Here is a 22,926-nt window from a genome sequence, read left to right on the forward strand (position 1 = left end):
GACGTAATAAGTAATATTAGAGCTTTATTTCTGACAGAGAAATTGCACAGCAGGAAGTCTGCATGTCAACAGCCGACAGCTTCTCACCCCATCAGACGCCATTGATCATCTTAAACCATAAATAGCATTTAAATTGTATCGAATGTTCACTCCAGAGTGCCATGGCAACAGCTGTGTCTACATTGCTCCTCCACTGAAGCCACAAGGCTGAGCCCAGCGACGGCGACGCTGGATGTTGGTGCAACGTGGGCTCCACCTAGTGGTGCAAAACGGCAACTTTAAAAAGGGCAGAGCTCACACACTGCCAAGATGGACAAATGATCAATCCGTTGATCGATTAATCCTATTATCTACTTCAATGGCCTATCTTTAAGAAGCAGCGGTCTCCATTCAAGGGGCTTTGCTAACTCCAGTCTACAAATCAGCTACCCCAGCCTACTAATCAGCACCCACTGCCTACTAATCAGCACCCACTGTCTACTAATCAATGTCACACAGAAACTACACAACTATACGGTGCACATACAGATTTCTTTGGAGGGTTTACAAATGCATGGCAATTCATTGTGATTCTGCTACAATGAACACCCAGCAGTGTTTTAATCCCACTGAGGAAAAAGAGAAACAACACAAGCATTAACATACACGCGTGGTCTTTGTAAATCTAATGCTCCGTATGAAAAACGTCATTGCAGTTTTTCCACTCATTCACCTCCAGATGCCCTGTGAACACCTACCAGGATTTCAAGTGTTTCACACGAACAGCAGACACGAAGCAGCACATCGACACATCAGTAAAATTAAGGTTTATATCATTCTGTGCAAATGTAGCGTCTGTCATACTGACAACAGAAGGGTCACCAGTTCGTTCTTCCCAGCTACTTTAAGTACCTGACAAACAGAGCAATGCATTCAAACCTTAAATGTCAAATTATAAACACAACCTGCATACAATGGAGTAGCAGAGGTGATGTTAAATGTCCCATTTGGTTTACTATATGGAGAATATAGCTGTTAGAGATTGAGATACACAACAGATGGACAAGCCTTTTCGCCAGTACAAAGTAACAACTTTATTGAAATTAGGGATCTATTTTATCAAAAATTCAAGTTTTCAGGACAAACGGCAACAGTGCAATCAGTGACAAAGACATACATATAGAACATAACTAGTCAAAGACGGCAAAGGCCACAGTTTCAAGTATTGTGAACAGTAACATGGACATATATATACACATACATACACACACATACATACATACACACGCACACCCCTATAAAGCAACAAGAAAGGCCATTTCTTACTTTTAACATTTCAATGGTCAATGCAAAAGCCATTCTAGACAAAGTTCTAAAAATATACGTTTTAATTTCACTGCTGTCAGCACCAACCAAACACAAAATTTCTCAGAATGCGAATGTTCCTCTTGGATAGAAATGTATAAAAAGCTGTTAACGTACGAACTTTACATTAACCAATAATGAATATATTACGAGTTGTGCCAGGCAACAAATGTTACACTCCTCGCAACGATACTTTCCAGTTGATGCAAAAATGCAATGTCATTAAATAAGAGGTTTTATTGCATTTTCAACCATTTAGAAAGTGGTTTTCATTATCTCATGAAAGCTGCATTATCTGGCATTTATTCCATTTTCAGCTGCTACCCTGCCCTTTGGAGGAACACTGTAGTGGGTTTTCCAAATAAACACTACCATGTTAAATGTTTTTGGCCGTGCACCACACATAAATCATTGAAGCTCATCCATGAAGCTCACTTCTCGCTGTGGTGTAGCCAGCTGGTGACAGTGTTTCTCATGTTATTTTGTGTCCATGGAGGAGTCATCAGCACATCCCATAATCCTCTGCAACTCCTGAATACAGGGCACAATTGACTGGCTCTGCAACTGAACCATCTTCAACCTGGAAACAGAGAAACAGGACTGTTACACAGTGATACCTTCTCACTACTATTAACATTAACACAGAAAATGAAATGAACTGAAAACCAACAACAACTAATCCACTGAGCAACAGGAGGAAAATGACACACCTATAAATATGGTAGTATCTAGGCTTCATAGAGGTTAGGTAGTTGGCTCCAACAGAAAGCAGATGTGAAGCTTACAAGTTTACTCTAGCAGCTACCTCATTATTAACTCTTAATCTTAGCTGTTAGCTGTTAAAGCAATTCAAATGACTGATGAGCATCATACAGAAACAGATTTTATGCGCCCCAGTGAGAGCTGAAGTAAACACCTGTGTGGTGAAGAAAGCGGACCCTGTACCAAAGAGACCCAGCAAAGTTCCCTAGGTGCAGGTGCAACAACCCAGAGCTAAAACATGAGTGAACTTACATTCAACCGGACTCCAGTAGGATGCCCATGTTGCACTGCTTCAGCTGGATATTTTAGTTGGCAACTGGCTGCTAACAAGTCAGCGAAGTGAACGCAGTAAGCCGATATATCAAGTACACCAGTTTAAGTGTGAATTTGTTTCGAGATTCATCTGCCCGACAGCCGTCAAAAATTCATATTTAAAGAGGGAATTATTGATGTTCAGCAAGGGTTGCTGCTGTTTAAGGAGACGATTATTGTTCTGAAGGATGTGGGCAGCCTGCAGTAAACATCTGATTAGTGCTACAAAGTAAAAGGAAATTAAGTGACTTTATTGGTACAGGCACACCACTGAGGAATCTGTTTCACGCTGTGACCTTTCAGAGGCGTGCATGAAAGCAAAACACTCAAATAAATTTAATTACACACCCAAATGATTTTAAAGACTGCATAGAAACATTTGAAGTGATTAAGCAACCACACTGAGGTGTTTCCATGATATTTTACTTGTTGAGTATTACCCAATCTGATTAGAATGGATATATATAATGTATGCACTGTTTCATGTGTCACCTTCTGAGCAGCTCGCGTCCTCTGTTGGGTTCAGGGCGGTAGTGCTGGAGAGCAGACAGGCTCTGAGCTGCCAAGATGTTGTAACACTGTTCTCGGAGGGCGTTATGGTTCGCCGTATCCCACTGCGGCAACTCGCTGGTGTAGCGCCACGCCATCAGTGTGTGCTCCAACACCGCGTCCCACTCTTTGTTCCTCAGAAGAACTTGGCCCCACTCCTGACACGAAACCTGAGGGGGAGGATAAGGAGGTAACGGATTAGGATGACACAATGAAACACTCGGCTCAACGTGCCACATAGAGGTAACATATGGAGCAGTTTAACACATCGGTGACGCAAAAAAAAATCCCTTTATGTAGAAAAGAAAAGCTCAGCTGGCATGTGCTTAAAGAGCTCTGTATTTTCTAAAATACATCGCTTTGCTGTAAATGGGTGCTTGACAGAGTAAAAAAATGTCCTCTGCCGGTTTCCAAAAAGTGCCATCATTTACAGAAACATGCCATAACACCACTGACACTCACTTTGAACGCCACCAGATGGGGATATGCCTTTCTGTAGCAGTGAGCGTCCCTGTTGGAGCCAAACCGTGAGTAGGGTATGGACCGGTAAACATTTGCCTTCTTTAGGTGCAGGTCGTCCTGGAGGTACTTCAGGTCCGACGCCAGGGTCCTGGGGTCTTGGCTCTAGGATGCGACACATAATATGTCCGATTACACCACATGTAGTGAGGACTCAAGAGACGATCAGTGCATTTTGTTTCACATCTCGGTACCTGTTCGACTAAGATGAGGGACCGGATTAGCTGTACTAGCTGCTGTTTGGACAGAGGGGCATGGTGATCGTCCATCTTCTCACACTGCTCCTCTATGCCCCCGCTCCACACCCCACCAATGGACAAGTCCACTGCAAAACAAAGGGGTATGATTAGGACAACAGACCACATCAAACAAAGGCAGGAGGGGGGAGGCAATCACTGGACTGGAAGAGCCGGCTTCCCAGTCATTAACATAAACTGGACTATTCATCAGTTAGTAAACTTTATTTCATGCATGTAAGCTGTCACGACATTCAATACGAAAGGAAACAGGGCCGGTAGGAGAAAACACACTGAAAGCCACCTGCATTTACACTCCCACCCTTTCCGTTATCACACTTTCCATTTGGTTTCCTACAAAGTGAGCTCAGAAAACCAACCACACATTAGTTTTGCAGGTAGATTTGATATTTTTGCTGTGTACTTACATGGCGCACGCTTTGTGTTTGCAGCTGTGTTTCTCCCTCTTGGAAGTGGAGATGGAGCCAAACGAGCACTCAGGATTTCTAGGTAGGACCTCCTCATTCGAGCTGGGAAACATTAAAAAAATTATTTAAAAACTTTTCCTTCTTAGTCTCCAGTCAGTGTCTCGTGTGAATATTCCCTATAATGTTGCACAGCACTGAGCGACGTATACATCGACTGGAAACTATATTTTCGTGGTGTACAGGTTCTGTAGTTACACATTAAAGTTATATTCACTATAATACATTACCGGCTAACTGACTGCTAATCCCGGGGGCGCGCGTTTATGATAACATTAGCATGATAGCAAAGTGGCGCCTCCCGCACAAAGAAGTTACAGCAATGTCCGCAGCCTGAAAATAAAGATGTCATATCTCAGACTTACCTGCAATTTTGGGCTGTGGAGCCGGTATTTCCACCAAGGCACGTCGAGACTGGCACACAGCTGCCATAATGACCAAACTTATCGGTTACGATATTGCGCTAACTACCTGCTAGGAGCTAGTGACGCTACTGTTAGCTGAACTTTAAACCCCACGGGGGGCCGACGACAATCCCTCTTCCACTGGAGTAACTTTGCTTTCAGCGGATAAACTCGGCGGCTCCTTCAAATTCAGTGCAGCTGTCGAGCTCAACGAGGGTTTACTCGCAAAGATAAACTTGCTTGAATTGAACTACACTACCAAAAAAACTAAACTCAAGTCCCCCCCCCCGCGTACTTGTGGAGGTAAAAGGGCAAACTAACAGCTCCTATCTGCCCCACCGCCAGTACAATGCTGCTGAGGCGCGCGACACGAGTTGCCGCGCGGGCGTGGTTTGCTGCATGCGTCGATCTGATTGGTGGATGTTTGCAGCGCGTGTGGAACAGGCGCCCAATATGCTAATGAGGTCGCCAATGCCCCCCCCCCATACACACACACATCCCCCTCTGCTGCTCCGGAGGTGGGGGGAGGAGGTCATGTGAGCACACACACACCATATTACACAGTGTTAAAAAGTTTATGAAAGTCTTTATGCTGCCCTAATATAATTCAGTTTAATTCAAATCAGTCACTTGGCAGTGATAGATTCCCTTTTCTCTCTAATTTTTGTGTCCCATCGGAATTTTGATGCTGCTAAAACATTTTAAACTCATATACTACTTTTATTTATTATTATTTATACTTACCAAGCCTTGTGCTTGCTGGTGTATATTTCTGTTTTTTAATGATTGCTTGGTGAACGTGTATGAGGCCGATCTTTTGAAATTCCCTGTTGGTATACTAGTGTCTTTTTGTCACTTGCTTCTCATGCACATTTCAGTAAGAAGGCTGCTTGACAACATTTATTCTCTGGTTGAAGGGCAGTCTGTCTGAGCAGAAGGAACTGACATGGATGAACTGTAGGTAAGCAGTTAATGTCAAATTACCCTTTATAATATCTACTAAGATACTACTACTACAACAGAGGAGGCCATGGAGAGGCTTTAACTTCAGTGCCACCTGCAGCCCTATAATTGAAATTAAAAAAAGCACAGTAAAAGGCACCTTGAAACATTCTCTCTGCATCCTAAATGTATGTAATAGCCAAATATCTGACATTAGATAAAAATATAACAAAAGAAAAACAATTCACAAAGATGTGCATGCAAAGTCTTCTTATGTTTTAATAGGAACAGCCTCACAACCAATTATGTTTGTATGAATATTATCAAAATGTATGCCAATGCAACACGCATTATACATGGACATGAGAGTTTTTGATAGTAGTTTTATGGCATTTCAATTATTGGCTGTAGTATTTTTTATTATGGATGGAATAAATGCTCACAACACACCGGCACCGACCGTATGTCACAGTGACCCATTCAAACCAAAAGACACATGGTAAGAGGCAAAAATATCTGTAAAATCTTTTTAATAGATTGGTGGATTATTGAAAAAAAAAAAACAGGAATTGAATTTGTCGTCAAGAGACATAACTGCATCTTGATACATAGTGTGGAATAATAAATCATTCAAGCACAGAACTTATTCCAAAACAGATGATGATAAAACACAAAAACTTCAAAATAATTATATATAATTAACAGTGGTCAATCTGAAATATTTCTTAATAAATGTTTTCTAAATTAATAATATTATAGCATTGTTATAGTTTAATATATCTTGTTTTTGGGGTTATTATTCTCATCTGAAAATAATCTGTGGTAAAATATGAAGCAGTGGCAAATGCAGTGCAACTTTATTGTCCCCGTATTGTCAACATTTCTAACAAATCTTGCAAAAAAAAAACAAAAAAAAACTGCATTGTAATGCAACAGGGTTGAAATCAGTTCACTTTTACACAGTCATTCAGAAGTTAAAGATAGTATTTTTTTGTGTGAATAAAATGATAGTAACAAATTTCGCACTGGACTGACAGTGACACATTTTTACTTACATTTCTACAGGTAAATTATTATAATCACAGTTATAAATATCTGTAGTAAAACTGCACTTTTATGAACTGATCGAACTGAAAGTGAATTCACTCCACCCCTGTACAATATCAGAGCAAATTAAGCTGAATACTCAATGGCTTCTTGAAACTGCTACGGCAAATAATATAATTATATTGTATTTATGTACATTATATACATTTCTTTTTAAATAAGTTACATAATGCACAGGTAAAAGGGTATCTATTAGGTACATATCATATTACAAAGTTCTGTGACAGTATGGCTTTGTAAATATACATTACAATAATGTCATCAGAAAAAGCAAGTGCAGTCAGATAGGACTGCCCTTCAGCATCTTACTAATCTTTCAGTTTTTTTACTTTAATCTTAAGTGTAACTGCAATGAGTTGTACACTTTATTGATTCTGATATGGAGACAATCCAGACCGTATATGAAAAACATACGACTCTTCCAGCAGCCTCAAAAATAGCAAGATGCTCAAAGACAGACTTCTACTGACTGTGTAGGCCACACTATAAAGCATAAGGAGTAGCCTCTACTTGCTAAGCAGCGTTTTAAGGGAGCGGGTGAGTGCGTTAGCAATGGCCGACATGGTACTTGAGTGGCGGACCAGGGCTTTCACACTGTGCTCCCCTGGTGCTCCCACGGTGGCAGCCTCAGCCGCTTTGAGCAAACAGATATAGTTCATAACAACCTCGTCGACCTTTGCCACGACCTCTCTCTGTTGGTGCGAGGCCGACGCTCCGAGGCCCCTAACTAGACACATACAAGCTTCGCAGAGACAGCAAAGCACCTGGAAGCTACAAGTTACAGCTAGCAGCATCTCCTCGGGACTACTGTGGGCCTGCGCCATCCTCCGGCACGCCCGGCCTAACTCTTTCGACTCAACCGAGAGGAGCTGCTTGTACTGGGATACATCCTGGAGAGGCATCTGGGGTCCGCGATCGCAGCGACCCACGCTGGATCTCACCAGCGCGATGAGCTCGCTGGCATCGCGGCGGACATCAGTGAAGCCTGATGGGAAGCCATACATGCGGTCCTTGAGTGCGTTGATTCGCGCCAGACGGTCACTGAAACTCATATTATTGAGGACCTCCCCGTACAGCTGCTCTCCAGCTGCGTCCACGGCTGAGCCGCAGGGCAATATGGCCGATGCAGCGGCGCCATCGTTATCAAAATCTTTCCCACCGCGGCTTCGTCTGGGCCTCTCCCACTCAATCTCATCCTCTTCACCCTCGGCCTTACGTTTGAAGAAACAGTAGCTAAAAGGCCCGTTGCATCTCCAGGGACTGGTGTCTAGTTTTTGAGAGCCCTTTATGTGTTTAGCGTCTTTCTGCAATGGAAACGCCACAGACGCCCGCCTACTGTCTACCCTACTGCCTGTAGACCAGCACGTGGTGTGGGAAGATACAGAGCCTTGGGAGTAGCTCTTGGAGAGCCGCTTCCTTGTTGGCCTCCGCTGGACTTTGGTCTCACCTTGCTGGGGCACAGTTGGTGACAAGGGCTGCTGACTCCGGCTTCGGGTGGGCTTCTCGAACAGAACTTCCACGCTTCCAGAACCGGCAGTGACATTGCTGGAGCTGCGTTTGAGCTCCCGGCCCCGCTGCAGGTTGTTGCTGAAGGGATCCGTTTGTTGCAGGGTTGGAATAACAGCCTGAATGTGGTTCTGATTCTGCCGGGACTGGGTGGTATGGATGGAATTCTGTGTGCATCCTGAGTTGCTGGAGCTAGCGTTGGCTTGGACGGAAAGAGGCAACGGGGGAGGTGGTGGGGGAGGTGGTGGAGGAGGTGGACATTGTGGGTTGGGAGTTGGAGATGTAATGCAAGCCCTAGTGCCAGTAGATGCCTGCCTGATGAAAGCTGAAGGATGGTCTCCCCTTCCTAGTGAGATGGTGTTGAGGTCTGCTCGTTGACCACTTACACTGGGGGCAGCAGAGAAACAAAGAGAATCATTAGGACGAGGGTGAGGAGACTGACGGACTGCATGCTTTGCTCTTGGGTCTGATCTGAACCAGTCCTCTGTGCTGCCACTAGGTTGGCTTCTTGACCGAGGTGGGGGACGGTTAGTGGTACCCCCACCCTCGCGGTTTCCACCTGTAATGGATCCCCCGTCACGGCTGATACAGCCCTCTCTCTTATACAGTGACAGGAAGTGCTCTGGGTCCATACCACTCCTCTCTAGTTCACTTTCCAGGCCAGAAAAAGAGCTTCTCCTCTCAGCAGTAGCTGGCCTGAAATCTAGACTGTCATTCAGTCTCTGAGCATGCGTGTCAGGACTTCTCTTGAGTTTGGCAGGAAGTGTGGCTGAATGGTATGACCGTAGATTTTTATTTGCCAGCTGCATGGTGGCCGCATTAGAGGTTACCAAATTTGGGCTGAGAAATGGGGATGATATGGAGGAAGGCATACATGGACAGCGAGCAATGGTATTCCCCCTATTCTTAACCATTTCGACAAGCTGAGGATTGCTAGTGATAAAGCGCCTGGTGTCCTTTTTCACTGCCCCTCCCATGCCTGCGCTGTGCAGCTTCCCCCCCTGATGCATCTGGCTGACTGTTAGATAGTTAATCAGTTGTCTGTAGGCCTCACTGCCTTCCTTCTGGTTCAGCCCCTTAAAACAGGCCTGTTGTTTAGCATGCAGATCATTTTGGGGCCTCTTGCTTCCAGTACCTGTGGTCTCTTTATGCTTAGACGGTGTGGCTGAGGAGGGACGGCCTGGTTCAGCCCCGGGAGCAGGAGGGTGGATGTTGGGCAGCATTTTCCGAAGGAGGGCGGGGTCTGCGTGAGGGTGGAGGTCTTTTCCCTGAGCGCCCTGGACAGGGATGCCACGAGGGATTCCAGGTTTGCTATCTTCGTAGTTTACCACCCTGAGTAATGAGGAGGAGGAACTAGAAAGCGGGTGTCTTTGTAAATGGTGGTGTTTTGACTCAACCGCACCTGGGCCAAGTGGCGAGTCGGTTGGGGTGGCGCAGGCACTACTGTTCGTGCTGCCACCAGCATCTAGTGATGAACACAAAGAACCCTGTAGTGAACTGTGGGCTTCTCCTTGCAAATTTGAAATTCTTTTTGCTAGATGGTATTCACACAACCGTGCGACACTCTGCTGTCTGGAAATCGGGGGATGGTCGCTTTGTATGTCCGATCCCTGGTCTACCAATCTGGATTTTTTGGATGGGGAGAGCAGTGATGCTACAACCAGATGTTCATCTTGCTCAGCAGCTGCAGCTCCGTTATCTGCCCCACAGTCCCCCAAGTTGACAACATCTAACATATGATCAGAGGTAGAGGAAGGAGGGCGGGGAAGTCTGTGGTGGTCACGGGGGAGGCTGTTCATCGCAAAGCCCTCGGCTGCTGAGTTTTCTGCCAAAAAAGAATTCTGTCTTCTTTGACTTTCCCCTTGCTCGCAGAACGAGGTACGCTGGTTCAGGTCAAGGCGGTTGCGGCTCCCACTGCTCTCACCTCGGTGCCCTTCCCGTGTGCTGAAGGTGTTATACTTCCCACTGGAGTCTGCAGACTTTTTGTGATGCTTGCCTCCCGGGGTGGTGGAACTTGGGCGCTGGAGGGTGGTTGAAAGGTTAGTCTGGGACCTGACCTCCAAGCTGTCTGGCCCCGATGATGTGGTGTCCAACAGGGGGCTCCGTCTTGGAGGAACTGCTGGAGGCTGAAGGTGCCGTGTTGGGCTACGGGGTTTCTTCTGTATCGTTCCTCCCGTACTGGGTGAGACGGGGAATTCTGTTTTCTCCTCAAGTAAAGGTTGGTACCCCCTCGTGGCCACCAGAAGACGCATGTGGCTCTCACTGAGCCTGTGAGTAGCAGCCAGTTCAGAGATTTCAGTCATCTCTGAGGAGTTGGTCTCATTTCCAGAATCTGAGGACGACTCTGGGCTAAAGCCTCGAGATGTGTAAACACCTAGAAGATAAGAGATACAGAGTTATATATGTGTCAACTGCTGTTAAATGTGCATTGTAATAAATACTACAACAAACTATCACCATATATGCAATTTAAGATGGGGGTCAGTCATTCTGGAGAAAGATCGTTGATTGTCGAATCTTCATTTGTCAAATTTTTTAAAATATTTGATGACCTGGGAGGACAAACGCCACCTGTTGTGTTGTGTGGCTCACTCCGAATCAATCAACTGTCTTTCTCCAGAATGACTGACCTGACCTTTAATCAGAACGCAAATTATCCAAATACACACTTTGTGTTTTGGGACTGTGCTTACTTAAAGAGGGCAAGAAGTCCCAGAGAATTAAACTAAGTTGTAGAGAGAACTTTCTCTGATACATCCACCTGATGTTGAATTAGCAAGACTGTAGACCATAGACTGAGACACAGGATTTATTTGTGGTCTAAAAACGAACACTAAACAAAGACATACATGCTGGTGATGTGCTTTTATTGGTATTCAACAGACCTGGATTGCTACTGCTGGGTGGTGGCGGGGGAGGCCTCTGTTCCGAGACAGACAGAGCCTCCAGGGCCTGTAGAGTATTCATGACCGCATTCTCTAGTTTTCTCTCCCCTCCCCTGCTCCCTTCCCCCTCCCCATGTGTTGGAATGGCATCAATCAACGATACCGGGATATCATCATTTTCACGTGTGCTTAGCGGCCTTCCCTCGGGTGCTGTGTCCTCATCTGAACTGTCCCGAAAGCCCGGCGGTGGGGCTGCAATTGCGAGGTTGAGTGTCTGTAGCAGCGTGTCGTCTTCTTCGTCGTCGACGCCGTCGTCGCCCTCGGGAGGAGGCAGCGATGTCAGGTCAATGATGTCATCGGTAGAGCCAGAAAGCGCCAGGAAGGTGGCTTTGCCGGCTGCCGTGGCTAGCCCTCCTCCTTGGTTACCGCAGTTTTCATCTCCACCACCTCTGTCGTCACCCACAGGCGTCCCCCCTGTGGAGTCCTCCTCACAGGAAGCCTCGTCGTCGTCCTCTGCGTCGTCCGTTGTGTCACGATAAAACAGATCCCTTAGCAGCGGCTCTTCGCCACCTTCCTCACTTATAATGTTACTATAGACGTGAGTGAGACCACTGAACTGAAATGGCACCCTGTCCTGTGGCCGAAAGTCTGTGTTGTTGTGCAAGTAGGGCGGTCTGTGCTCGGGTACCTCGGGGCTCTCCAACAGTCTTTCATAGCCTAGGTTCTTAGGCTTATTCAAGGGTGGGTCCCCCCCAAATATAAACGACACTTTGGCGCTCCGAGGTGAGTCTTGAGGTTTGTGTCTGGTAGCGGGGGGAAGAGGAGGGGGCAATGGACTTCTCCGCGTCCCCAGGTCTCTATCAGGGTTTTGTGGTTCATGGAAGTAAGGAGAGATGCTGTTTTCTCTCTGCCCATTGTCTGAATAATCAGCGTCCCGGCTGTAGACCTCTTCCTGGCTGGGTGATGGCTCTTCGTTGTTTCCCAAAGATGTACTGTATGGCCACTCCAGGACTCGATCCTGACCTGCAAGACAGCAGCAATACAAGGTCCTATTACTCATATGTTTTATATTTTATGTTGATTAAATTTTAAAAAGGGGCTGCACCCTCTTCACTAGCCTTTTGAGTGCTCCACGTCAAGACTTTTGATGTTTTATTCTGCATTGTGAAGCATCATGTTTTAAGCTATTTAATGCAGCCATGAGTCTTTCTCCTCCAAAATGTATCAGAGCTACAGCGTTCATCTTCTCAACTTGTTTTAATGCTTTTATGTGGAGTGTTCTGCAAGGACAAAGATCTTGCTACTTGTTTCTACAACGTTCACGAAAAAAGTATCTCAACCAAATGCAAACAATTTCACTTGAAAAGACTTAAATACTGACTGTAAACTTTGAATTGTGAATGATGTTCATGATTACTTTCTTTAATTCATCCTATCTTGACCACACACAGTTACTATGCACACACATTAGAAATAATAACTCACTGTTGTCATCCCCTCCAGTGCTATTGGAGTGGGGCATGCTGAAGATAGATCTCCTTGAGTCCACTAGGAGGCGATAGTAGCCTGCTGTTAGACAGGCCAGGTTCATTGCATCACTGGAATCCATGATCAGTGTGATGGGCTGTTTGGGGGGAAAAGAAAGAAGGAAGGTGAAAGGAGGGGAGAAAAAACAAAACAGATGCTATAATTTGTGTAGGAGAAAATAATATTTGCTGGTACTTTTCCTCTTGGACAGAACTGTGCTCACCCTGACATCCAGAACATGCAGCTCCAGTCGGACGTTGGTCTCATCCTCAGTGAGGATCTCGATGCGGTTCACATGGCTGAAGTCAGCCAGCAGGGCCACAAGGTTGGTCCGGGTGTTGATGACATGACTGATGCCGTAACGTGGGCCCACCAACAGCGTCACATCTGTCTGTTTCTCCCCTTGCTAGAGGAGGAAGAATACAACAGTTAAAAGTACCTCAAAGATTTTAACAGTTACAGTGATGAAGATCTTAAACCAGCCCAAGTTTGTTCTCAAACTTTTTACAAATCCCCTCCAGAACTAATGGTCTCACCAAAAGTATTGATTTGAACTCCCTCCCTCCGTAGAGTCTGAGTTCACTGAGGTACCTCAGGTAATGCACCTTGGCCTGCAAAGCAGTCAGCTGCACAGAGAGCAGGAGAGAAGTGAAATACATTAGTAAGCATCCAAAAAGAAACCACTTCAACCAGAACAGACTTATTTGTCTCCAGATGTCAGGATGTAAAGCACTCTCAGGCCATTTTGATCTGGACTGCTGATTTCCCATTATATCGTATCATATCCTTTAAATCTGATAAAAAAATAATCTGAAGAGCTGCTCCACTGCAGTGCTCTTTATGACTTGCTTGTGTGGATGTGTGCCTCTCCAGCCATATAAGTACAGATACTGATGCTTTTGCTGCAATAAGACGTATCTATCTATGACCTGACATAATTTATATATATATTCATTGCTTCACTTCTATGCAGAGCAGATTGTGTATTTTTTATTAAATGGAACTGGCATGTTGTTTTTTTGAGTGTCCATATATTTTAATAATACAGTACACGCTCAATACATCGTCTTTATAATCACTTACAATACTCATTAGACCTAACGTGTCTACTGTACGTTCTCCTGATGCTGCATCTAAATCAAAGAACACAACTAGTCCACCTGTAATCATGTCATATTTTACCTCTCCATCAGCCTCAGAAACAAAACAGGCTAATGGGATGTCTGACCTTGATAGATGAAAAACCAGACATCTCCATTAAAAAATAATTTTGCTTTCAGGAAATTCTTGCTCAATCTTAACCACCGCCTTCCCACCAAAAAAATGGAACGAGCAGCCTCTCTTTTGGCGCGGGCTGAGTGATAACTTCGAGACTCTAATGAGAAAGCTAATTTGGAGCGTCAACGTTTTGAATTGCATGTCAGTCCGTCGCTGCTGCTTGGCTGTATTTCTCCCTAATGAATAGAGTGGATATCAACTGCCACTGTGAATGCAAATGATTAGCCAGCGCATCAAACTGCTCGGGCCGGGGAGGGAAGAGATCAATATCCCCTTTGGTAGGACTTTCATTCATTTTATAGACGCTGTGCTCACAAATGCATGTATATGGAGTCCAGGTGTGTTTAATGGGAACTCCTTCATCCACTACATGAAGCTGCATTAGGTAGATTGAGTTGGGCAGGCAGCAATGCTAATTTGGTTGCTGGTGAGTGATGTTGCACAAACGTTCAGCTTTGGTGATTGCTTCGCGGCTCAGAGACGAGATACCTCGTACATCATTTTTAGGTTATGTGCTGTCGTTTTATTTTCTGTCACTCTTTTAAACATTCTTTAACCAATCACAGAGGAGCCTGACTTATGTTTAACATCCGAACATCTACTGAGAAGTGGTTGAAAAGTAATTCCCTAAAACAGCTGGGCTCTGTAGATCTTACAGATGAATAATTAGTAGTTAATATCTATGGCAGCAGGACGGTCTGCCATAGATATTAAATAAACTACAGATACACTGTTTATTGCATTGACGGAACAATTCACAGAGCGCAGTGTTGTGGCTCACAGATGTGTTTTTAGTCATTATTTTTGGTGGAGCTCAGCACACAGCTACAGTACATCATCCATTGATAGTTTTGGTCTTTTTTGACAGTATGAGAAATATAGAACCGGCCTTCATCCTTTCATCTCGTGGCTTCAACATTTGTTGTTGCACTTGAGCAGGCATGTCTTGTGCAGGTTGAGAACTAAAGCAAACAACAAACAGTGACTCATTCATAACTACAGTGCACTTGATGTCTCATTGAGTTGCACTTGCAGCTAACCCTGTTTGCATGGGCTGATTGTAAATTGCTCATTAACACTGAACCTGTTGCACGGGTTCATTTTGTTTTGGCGTGCTGCTGATTTGTACATCAAAGTAAATACGGGTGCCGCAGAGTGATACAGACCAGCAGCCGCATATATGATTGAAACACTTTCTCAAAAAGCTAGAAAGTTCACATGAAGTTGGATCAGACGCCCCTGACTGGGACATGTGTGTGTGTGAATTTGAATATCTTATTATGCACACAGTTTGACAATGCACTTTGCTCATTATTCACATTAGCATTCGAGGTCTGGCTCGATGAAAGGTCTTAGGTTGACAAGGGTGAGAACCTTTGCAAGGTTGAGCATGGCAGCGATGCTATTTTAGGATATTGCATCAGAAAACAGAGAGACGGTGTGTTTGTGTGCCCGTGTGTGCGTGTCAGAAGTTTATTAACAAGGGCGAAGAAAGACAAAGAGAGCAGCTTACTTTTTTCCCTGGAGGCACGAGGTTCTGGTTTGTTTTGAGGATGTGTGTCAGAGCCTTCTTGATGTTTTTCTCTTTCATGCTGGACAGCACGGCGGGAGGCAGGAACAGCGACAGACCCCACTCTTTTCTGTGGAGAGGAGATTGATTTGAGCATAAAGTCACCTTTGGAAAAAACAAGAATGTACTTCCTCCAGACCTGGGTTAAATACTTGCAGTCAAAAGCTAAAAATTCGGATGACGTCTGCTCTCAGACAAGCTGTTAGTTGCAGAACAGGAGGAGAGCTTTCTCTGTGGAAAGTGCCTCCCTTATAGGAAGTTGCTGTGCTGATATATGAACAAAACTTGCTAAGCCATGATGATAACATTGTGAGCAGAATTAAAATTTTGCATTAGATTTGTTTTAGTGATATATTTTGTTTTGTATTTTTTGTATTGTATTGGTAATTTCTGTATCATATTTAAATGTTATATATATGATAGTTAGAACATTAATATGGCAGCATTGTTTATTTGGCCTGGCTGCACGCGCAACAGAAACTGCTGTTTTTCTCATCTTTCACTGCGAATTAAGGATATATTTTTATCAAACAAGAGTTGGGGATTGTTGGAAAGACTGTGGAAAGACTAACCAAGACGGTTTTGGGTGAGTTTTATTTTGTTTCTGTCTGCTGAATGAAGTTATGAAGTTACAATGAGGTCTGAGGTAAAACCACTGTTTTTGTTTATGGAGTCTAGTGGCGAGTCTGGTCTATCTCTGTGGGGATCCTTTCTATGAATTTGTAAGTGTCAGTGGCAAAAACAAGAACTTTAAGGAGACGTGCTTTGACAGGGACAAGATTACACTGTGGCTGGTTTTGCGAATATTTTCAGAAAAGTTGGTTTCGGTGAGTTTTATTTAGTTGTGTGTGTGCGAGGTAAAATGACTGGTTTTGTCCGGTCTGGTGGGCACCCATTTGTTTTGGTTCTATTTAAACTCATTCACTCGGATTAATGTGTCATTTCTTTAGATGCAATATCACTATTTTACCAGAAAAAAGCAAAATATGCAAAAACCAAGGAGATAAAATAGGACAATGAATTCATCCCTGATAAACTTCTGTAAACTCATCAAAAGAACTTTCAGAAAAAAAAATCCAAACTCTCTAAGTCAGTCTATAATGTATTATTGATTGAGCAGCTCCAGGCTGTACAAAAGTCTAACATTACGGATCATGTACTGTACCCACGACTGCATTTAAAAAAAACGACTCACTGGATGTACTTGAGGGAGACCTTCTGGCTCTGCCTGGTTGTCATGGTGAGGATGTACATCTGCAGTGCGGCCAGTCGTAGCGCGGCGTCATACTTCAGCTCCGGGCCGAACCGCTCCAAGACCACGTCGTTACAACTCTACGGCAGAGCAGGAAGCACAGTTACATAAGAATCCCAAAGTCGGTTTTTCCAGCTTGTGAAGGGCATTTCATCTCTCCATCGAGCGGTTCAAGCAGCGGCGCATCCCCGCTGAGCTCAAATAAGTTGTTTCTCAACCTTTGTGGCTTGAGATTCCGTCAAAGGGATACAGTTTCCAGTCCCAGATGAAGGACTCGGAAGCACAAAATGGTGAACTCTGACAAGAAAAGATGATTAGCTTTCCTTCTCCCAGGCTATTTCACTTGACTAATTATCAGAGGAATCCTATGGGGAAGCAATTTATTATATTAGAGAAAAGTAGTTAATGCAAGAGTGGGTTTAATCGAAGACTTATTTTGCAAATAAGCTTTTTTGTTTTGACAGGATCCACTCTGTATCCATCTGAGTGACTTTGTTAATCACCAAAAATCCTGTCCAAACTTCAGATAGATTGTACTACTTGCAAAGCTGACATTAGTCAACCAGTCAACAAGTTTTAGTCTATCTACCAATCAGTTTTAGAACTTTACTGGTGATTTTTGCTCACCTGTACATAGAGGTATTCAAATGCAACAGCGTCTCTGCGGAGGAGCTCCACGGGGTCCCTGGGCACGAAGCTGACTCTAAAGAAACACTTCATCTTGTCAGAGCCAGGCCTCTGGGTCACCTGGGGACACAGACAGGACGGAGACAAGAAGAGAGAGGAAGAAAGAGACAGCCAATAATAGTATTACTAGTAATATTCATTGTTGTAGTAACACTAGCAGTGGAGGTGGTTATAACAGAAAGCCTGTCTATTATCCAGGCAGGGGGGGTCTAATGAAAGACACTATGAGTGTAGGATTGAGTGTTTTTTTTATCTTTACCCATTCTAGGGACGAAAAACGTTACAATATGTCAGCCTGATTTGTATCAATTTTGACCATTCTTTGATTACTTTCTCCCAGCTTTACATAAGTGCGATGCAAAATTGATGGAGTACCAGCGATACTATGATGAAATATAGTTTTTGCTTAAGCATCAAAAGTAAAAGTATTCATTATGCAGCATGCAGCTCCTGTCGGTGTTATGTTATCTTATCATATCTTAAGTTTAAAATGTTTTTTAGAGGCCCGAAAGGCAAAACGGATCCAGTATCCAGAAGTCAGAAAAAAAGAAACATAATTTTATGTGGGAGAAATATGCTATGGATTCTCTCTTGTGCAATTAATCATCTTGCGACCCCTCAGATTTATTTTGCGAACATTTTGGGGCATCCAAACCCCTAAACAAGAAAGCAATGGTTAATATGGTTTAACATCATCAGCATCAATGCTTGTCTCTGAAATGTGGTAAAGTAGGAGTATAAAATAGCAGAAAATGGAGATATTTGTATGCTATGAGATGTTATTCCAACTGCTTAACAACCTAAATACATGGTTGTGTAATTCATCAGCAGTAACCCAGAATCTTGCTTGCTTGGTGGTTGTCTGTGCATTTGATTCCATTTCTTATTCAAGACAAAACCACAAGACCAGCATCTTCTTTTAAATATTGATTATATTTGATAAATTATTTAATGTGCAAGCGTAGAGAGGGCAAGGGAGTCTGTTTTTTTAATTCAGGCACTAGCAGCCTTTTCCCACAGACCCCTGTCACCAGGATTGACACTCAGGTGTATTACAGTACAGTATATGTTTTATCAAGCGTATCGGGGAAGAGTGACTCTTAAACATTCATCTGCCACTGAATGTTCCATGTGCAGACTTTCACATCTGAACTGTGTGGTATGAATATTAAAACTGTCCTCTCGTGATCCCGCAACCTCATTAGAATGTAGCGGGCACCGGCGGGGTGAGCGTGTGTGTGTGTGTGTGTGTGTTTGTGCATTCGTGGGCTGTGTGAGTGAGAGGGTAGGTGTAATGTGAGCTGTCGCCCCTGCTGTGCCAGTGCTGATAAATGACACCGGGGTCCAAATGCTGCTTGAATACTGAGCAGGAATGTGTGTGTCAGACAGAAAAGGAAACAAAGAAAGTGGAGGAAGAGGAAACATCTCCCTACCTGAGAAAGCATCTCCTGCTCGTGCAGGAGAAGCAGTTTGCTTCCAGAGCCCTCCGTCCTCTGCTCCAGTACGAGGGAGAAGTGCTCGATGCATTTGATTGACAGCTTCTCTTGCAGGGTCAGGATCACATCCTGAAGTAAATACACCACATGTATAATTATGTAGAATAGTTGAAATAAATGCTGTGTATGTATTATAGTATGCAGCTTTTGCAGAAACAGGAAGTGAATGTACTTTTCAGTTATGTTCTAACATGAAATGCAATATGTAACACATCAGTCAAACAGGGATTTTGGAATCCCACCGCCAATTTTACTTCACTAATAAAAAGCTAAATGATTTGTTCAAAATAATATTTGTTTAGTTTGCTCTCCAAGATCTTCTACAAGTGTTCTTACCACCATCTGTCATTTTGTTACAAGTTTTCCCAGCTCTGCTCTGCAATGCTTCGCGATTCCCTCTGAGCAACTCATTGTGGGACAGTATGAATATGTGGGGGAAACACATTTGTGATATATAACGGCACTATGCATGACCTTTGTGCGAAGTTACAGTATCTGGATTATGTGCTTGACATTTACATTCTTCATGCAGTAACAAAAAGACGAAAGTTATTTAACAATGTGTCCTATTCAGATGATAGTTACCTATAACACGGGTGTGAAACATGGTCAAAACAAGGTTAAAATATGAGTGTAAGTATGGTGTTTTCCTTATTCTTAGATTATTTTTTTTTACTTTTCAGTTTTCATATCATTACCCTGATTCTCCATCAGTGAGTAAATAGTGAATATGCAATTCTTATGTTCATTTTTCAGGACTTTTCTCCTTATTATTGTATTGTTAGGTGAAAAAAATCTTACTGTGAACCATATATCATCCATCATTTTTATCACTTCAATATTTCACAAATTAAAGGACCATGTTACATTTGACACGTGTTTTTTTTTATCCCTCAGAACCACTAAAGTGCACAACATTTAAACTTGATAAACCTAATAATCTTTTGTGTTTGTGTATTTAATATAAAAAATACAGCAAATTTTTGACCCATCTATGAAAGAGTGTCAATGCCAAATGTGTCTAAAGGTTAAGAAAATAAGATTTCATTAATCAATATTGGACTAAAAGCCTCATTAAGATAACATTACAATGTTTGCAGTGAAGCTGAGAAAAGGAGTGACTCAGCTCTCTCGCTTTCTAAGCTACACCCTGGGAGCAACAGCGGATCACAACTGAATCTACAAGTCAAAAGATGAAAATATGCTCTTTGCCACCTTGCCTGAATTAATGTGGTGCTCAAACAAATGGAACTCAAAAAGTGATTGAATTTCATGGTCTGTGTGTGTGCACCAAGACGCACTAATTTGCACTCTAAATGAATTTCTCCCTTTGTAATTATAGATGCTGCAGAGACTGCTAATTTTGTCAAGTGTGCCTTAAGGGGTGAAACACGCACACACGCACGCAAACACACACCTTGATAGAGGTACTGCTGTCGAAGCGAAAAGACTTTGTCTGCCCGTTCTCCAGGTAGACCTTCAGGACATTTGGCATGAACAGAAGAGAGTTGTCCTTCACCGGGTTCTGCAAAGGAGGCGCATGATCAGTCTTTTGACTTTGACATTTGTGGTCACAGAAAACAGATGAGCTTTAATACGTGAAAAGAATTCGTAACAGCATCATTTCATAACACACTTTTGTGACTGTCTTCTCTTGTCTGGCATTTACTGAATTGTCTATCTTATGTGGCAAATGGCAACCATCTGGCATTGCTTATATAGGTCATACATAAGTGTGTGTGTGTGTGTGTTTGTGTGTGTGTGTGTGCGGTAGAACTGACTGGAACCTGGCCGTTTATAATGACCTCCTCTGCAAAGCGCACTTTGACCGGATTGGACTTGAGCATGGCTTTTTTGGCTGCACTGATGAACGCTGATTTAGGGGACTAAAAGGCAAGCGTCCAAAAAGAGAGACAGAGAGAGAGAGAGAGAGGGGAGAGAAAGAGGAAGAAAGAGACAGGCAGATGGAGAGAGAAAGGGCGAGAGATAAAGAGAAGCATAAACACATGCACAAATGAAGAGGGGAAAAAAACTGGTTTTCAGCACATTAGCTCAACATGTAACATTGGAAAATCAATAAAAGATCAACACAATAACTTATAATTTCCTGAAATTGGGAAAGTGCAAGTCCCCCCCCCCCCTATACTTTTGGTTACCAGAAACACAACCCTGGTGCAACACAACACAAACTTAAAGAAGAGCATGGAGCAGGATAAACACATTTAGGTGGAAGAATTCAAGATCATCATTGCATCCCCTTTAAAGGAAAAGGCTGGCCTTTTTCTATATTCTATAGTAGTTTCTGACTTCCAGACTCAACTTGAAGTGCATTTCTTCCTGCTGGAGACGTAAATCTTTGAAAACAGGTTACAAACATGTATGTTTTTCTTAGAAGGATCCATAATGGTCAATAAGGGTCAGTAATTTTAATCTAAAACAGCTGGGCACAGTAGCTTTCAAACAGGAATAAATAGTGCATTTTTTGGGGACTACTTTATGCGGTGGATTAACACACACTTGGTTCTCAGCAGGACGGTGTATGGGGGACTGATTCAACATAAACAACAGTTGAGTTTCAGCTTCTTTTAAAGTTCTTGGAGACAGCAGCACCTCTCCTCAAGATCTATGTAGTAGTTGTTCCAAAGCTTCCTATCATCAGTTGGAGTTGCCACGGAAATCGTTTATCTTCTTTATTCACTCGACAAAAAAAACAAACTGGGCAAACTCCATCTGCTGATGAAGATCATGCGATATGGTAGAAAGCTCCAGTGTTCGTGGTAATGAAAAGTGGGATACCAATGTTGGGTATGGCACGAAGAATAGACGATATGTGTTAGTGGGATCAATTCGCTGCCGCCCTCGGTCTGTTCTTGGGATTTGTTGTTGATAAGAAAAATACAAAATATCACCAGCCTTATCCTTTAAATGCGGGGCAGAGTTTAACAGGCCTGTTGAGAGAAAATTGAAGGCCAGAAATCTATACCTCCCTCAATATGGTTTCAAGGACAGACTATTGCCTTTAAGGAGTTGAATTTATTGTTCTAGAGATAGGCTGTGACAGGAATGAGAGGAAGGATACAAAGTCATCGTGATCATGTTTTTGTTTCTGATAATTATGTAAAGGTATCAATTATTTTGACAAAAGTACCCCATTTAAAAAAAAACCTGTATCGTGAATGAATGAGTGTTTAGTTTAGTGGTTTACAGGGCTGGATGAAGATAGAAATGGACACAAAACATTGTATTCAAAGCAACAACACATATATACAGAAAGATTCACTTAAGCACTTTTTTTCTGGTACATGCAATCCTTGTGGTGTGCTCCAAGAATTAAAAAAAAAGGATCATTTTGCAAGAGCTGATGTACTCACAGGATACGGTTGGACAACAGTCAACATGATGGATTCTTTGCAGCTCCTGAGGCGAGAAGACAGCAAATCCCAACAGTCAACAAAATGATCAGGAAACGACAATCAAGAGTGGACGACAACGGCAGACAAGCAACTGGGAACTTGATTAGCTGGGCTGAAATGGAATGAGACGCCTCTGGCAATCCCCACTTACAAGCAGTTAAATGCATTAACTCCACAACCGCTACCAACACACACGTATACAGTCATTATTTTTCCATTTAAAAAACATTTTACACCATTTTCTGGCGAACCAAAACATGACTTCTGTCACGGTAAACTGTGTGCGTGGAAAGCAAAAAACGCTTCCTGCATTTTTCTCTCTTCTGATTAATTCTGAATGAATTTATTTGTTCTAACTATTATGAGGCGATGATTGTGTTTGTGTGATGAGCAGAACTGTATTAACTAGGCATTATGCAGATGGGCGTAAAGCATAAAATACTTGGCAAACCACTTTCTTAGAGCTTCACATCGTTTTGTGAATTTAAAGGTCCAGTGTGTGACCTTTAGGAGGATCTATTGGCAGAAATGGAATACGATATCTATTATTATGTTTGCATTAGTGTACAATCACCTGAATATAGGAATGAGCCTTTTATATGTACAGAAGCTGTGGGTGAAGTGAGAGAGTTGTGATCTGCAACTACACCAC

At 43.1% G+C, this 22,926-nt stretch overlaps 2 protein-coding genes across 2 annotated transcripts in view; both read right to left on the reverse strand.

Moving 5' to 3' along the window:
* Positions 1-1,053: 1,053 nt before the first annotated feature.
* On the reverse strand, positions 1,054-4,957 carry LOC118339947. Its single transcript, XM_035677774.1, has 6 exons — positions 4,573-4,957; positions 4,151-4,252; positions 3,681-3,811; positions 3,430-3,591; positions 2,911-3,137; positions 1,054-1,924 (listed from the first exon to the last, which is right to left on the reverse strand). Exons 1-6 carry the CDS (start codon positions 4,637-4,639, stop codon positions 1,822-1,824), a joined length of 792 nt encoding a protein of 263 aa, XP_035533667.1. The 5' UTR covers positions 4,640-4,957; the 3' UTR covers positions 1,054-1,821.
* Positions 4,958-6,266: 1,309 nt separating this feature from the next.
* The window catches only part of LOC118340185 (FERM and PDZ domain-containing protein 4-like), a 72,901-nt gene continuing 56,241 nt past the window's right edge, over positions 6,267-22,926 (reverse strand). Inside the window, exons 7-18 of the mRNA XM_035678056.1 lie at positions 22,233-22,278; positions 20,643-20,747; positions 20,279-20,386; positions 18,799-18,930; positions 17,306-17,425; positions 16,622-16,758; positions 15,370-15,496; positions 13,115-13,204; positions 12,802-12,984; positions 12,537-12,675; positions 11,052-12,074; positions 6,267-10,540 (exon numbers count right to left, since the gene is read on the reverse strand). Coding sequence (XP_035533949.1) covers positions 7,167-10,540; positions 11,052-12,074; positions 12,537-12,675; positions 12,802-12,984; positions 13,115-13,204; positions 15,370-15,496; positions 16,622-16,758; positions 17,306-17,425; positions 18,799-18,930; positions 20,279-20,386; positions 20,643-20,747; positions 22,233-22,278 — 5,584 coding nt within the window. The 3' untranslated portion in view covers positions 6,267-7,166. The remainder of the gene's footprint in view (positions 10,541-11,051; positions 12,075-12,536; positions 12,676-12,801; positions 12,985-13,114; positions 13,205-15,369; positions 15,497-16,621; positions 16,759-17,305; positions 17,426-18,798; positions 18,931-20,278; positions 20,387-20,642; positions 20,748-22,232; positions 22,279-22,926) is intronic.

This window comes from Morone saxatilis, unplaced genomic scaffold (genome assembly GCF_004916995.1).
Source record: "Morone saxatilis isolate NCDOM2014 unplaced genomic scaffold, NCSU_SB_2.0 Contig6, whole genome shotgun sequence".
Lineage (NCBI taxonomy): Eukaryota > Metazoa > Chordata > Actinopteri > Moronidae > Morone > Morone saxatilis.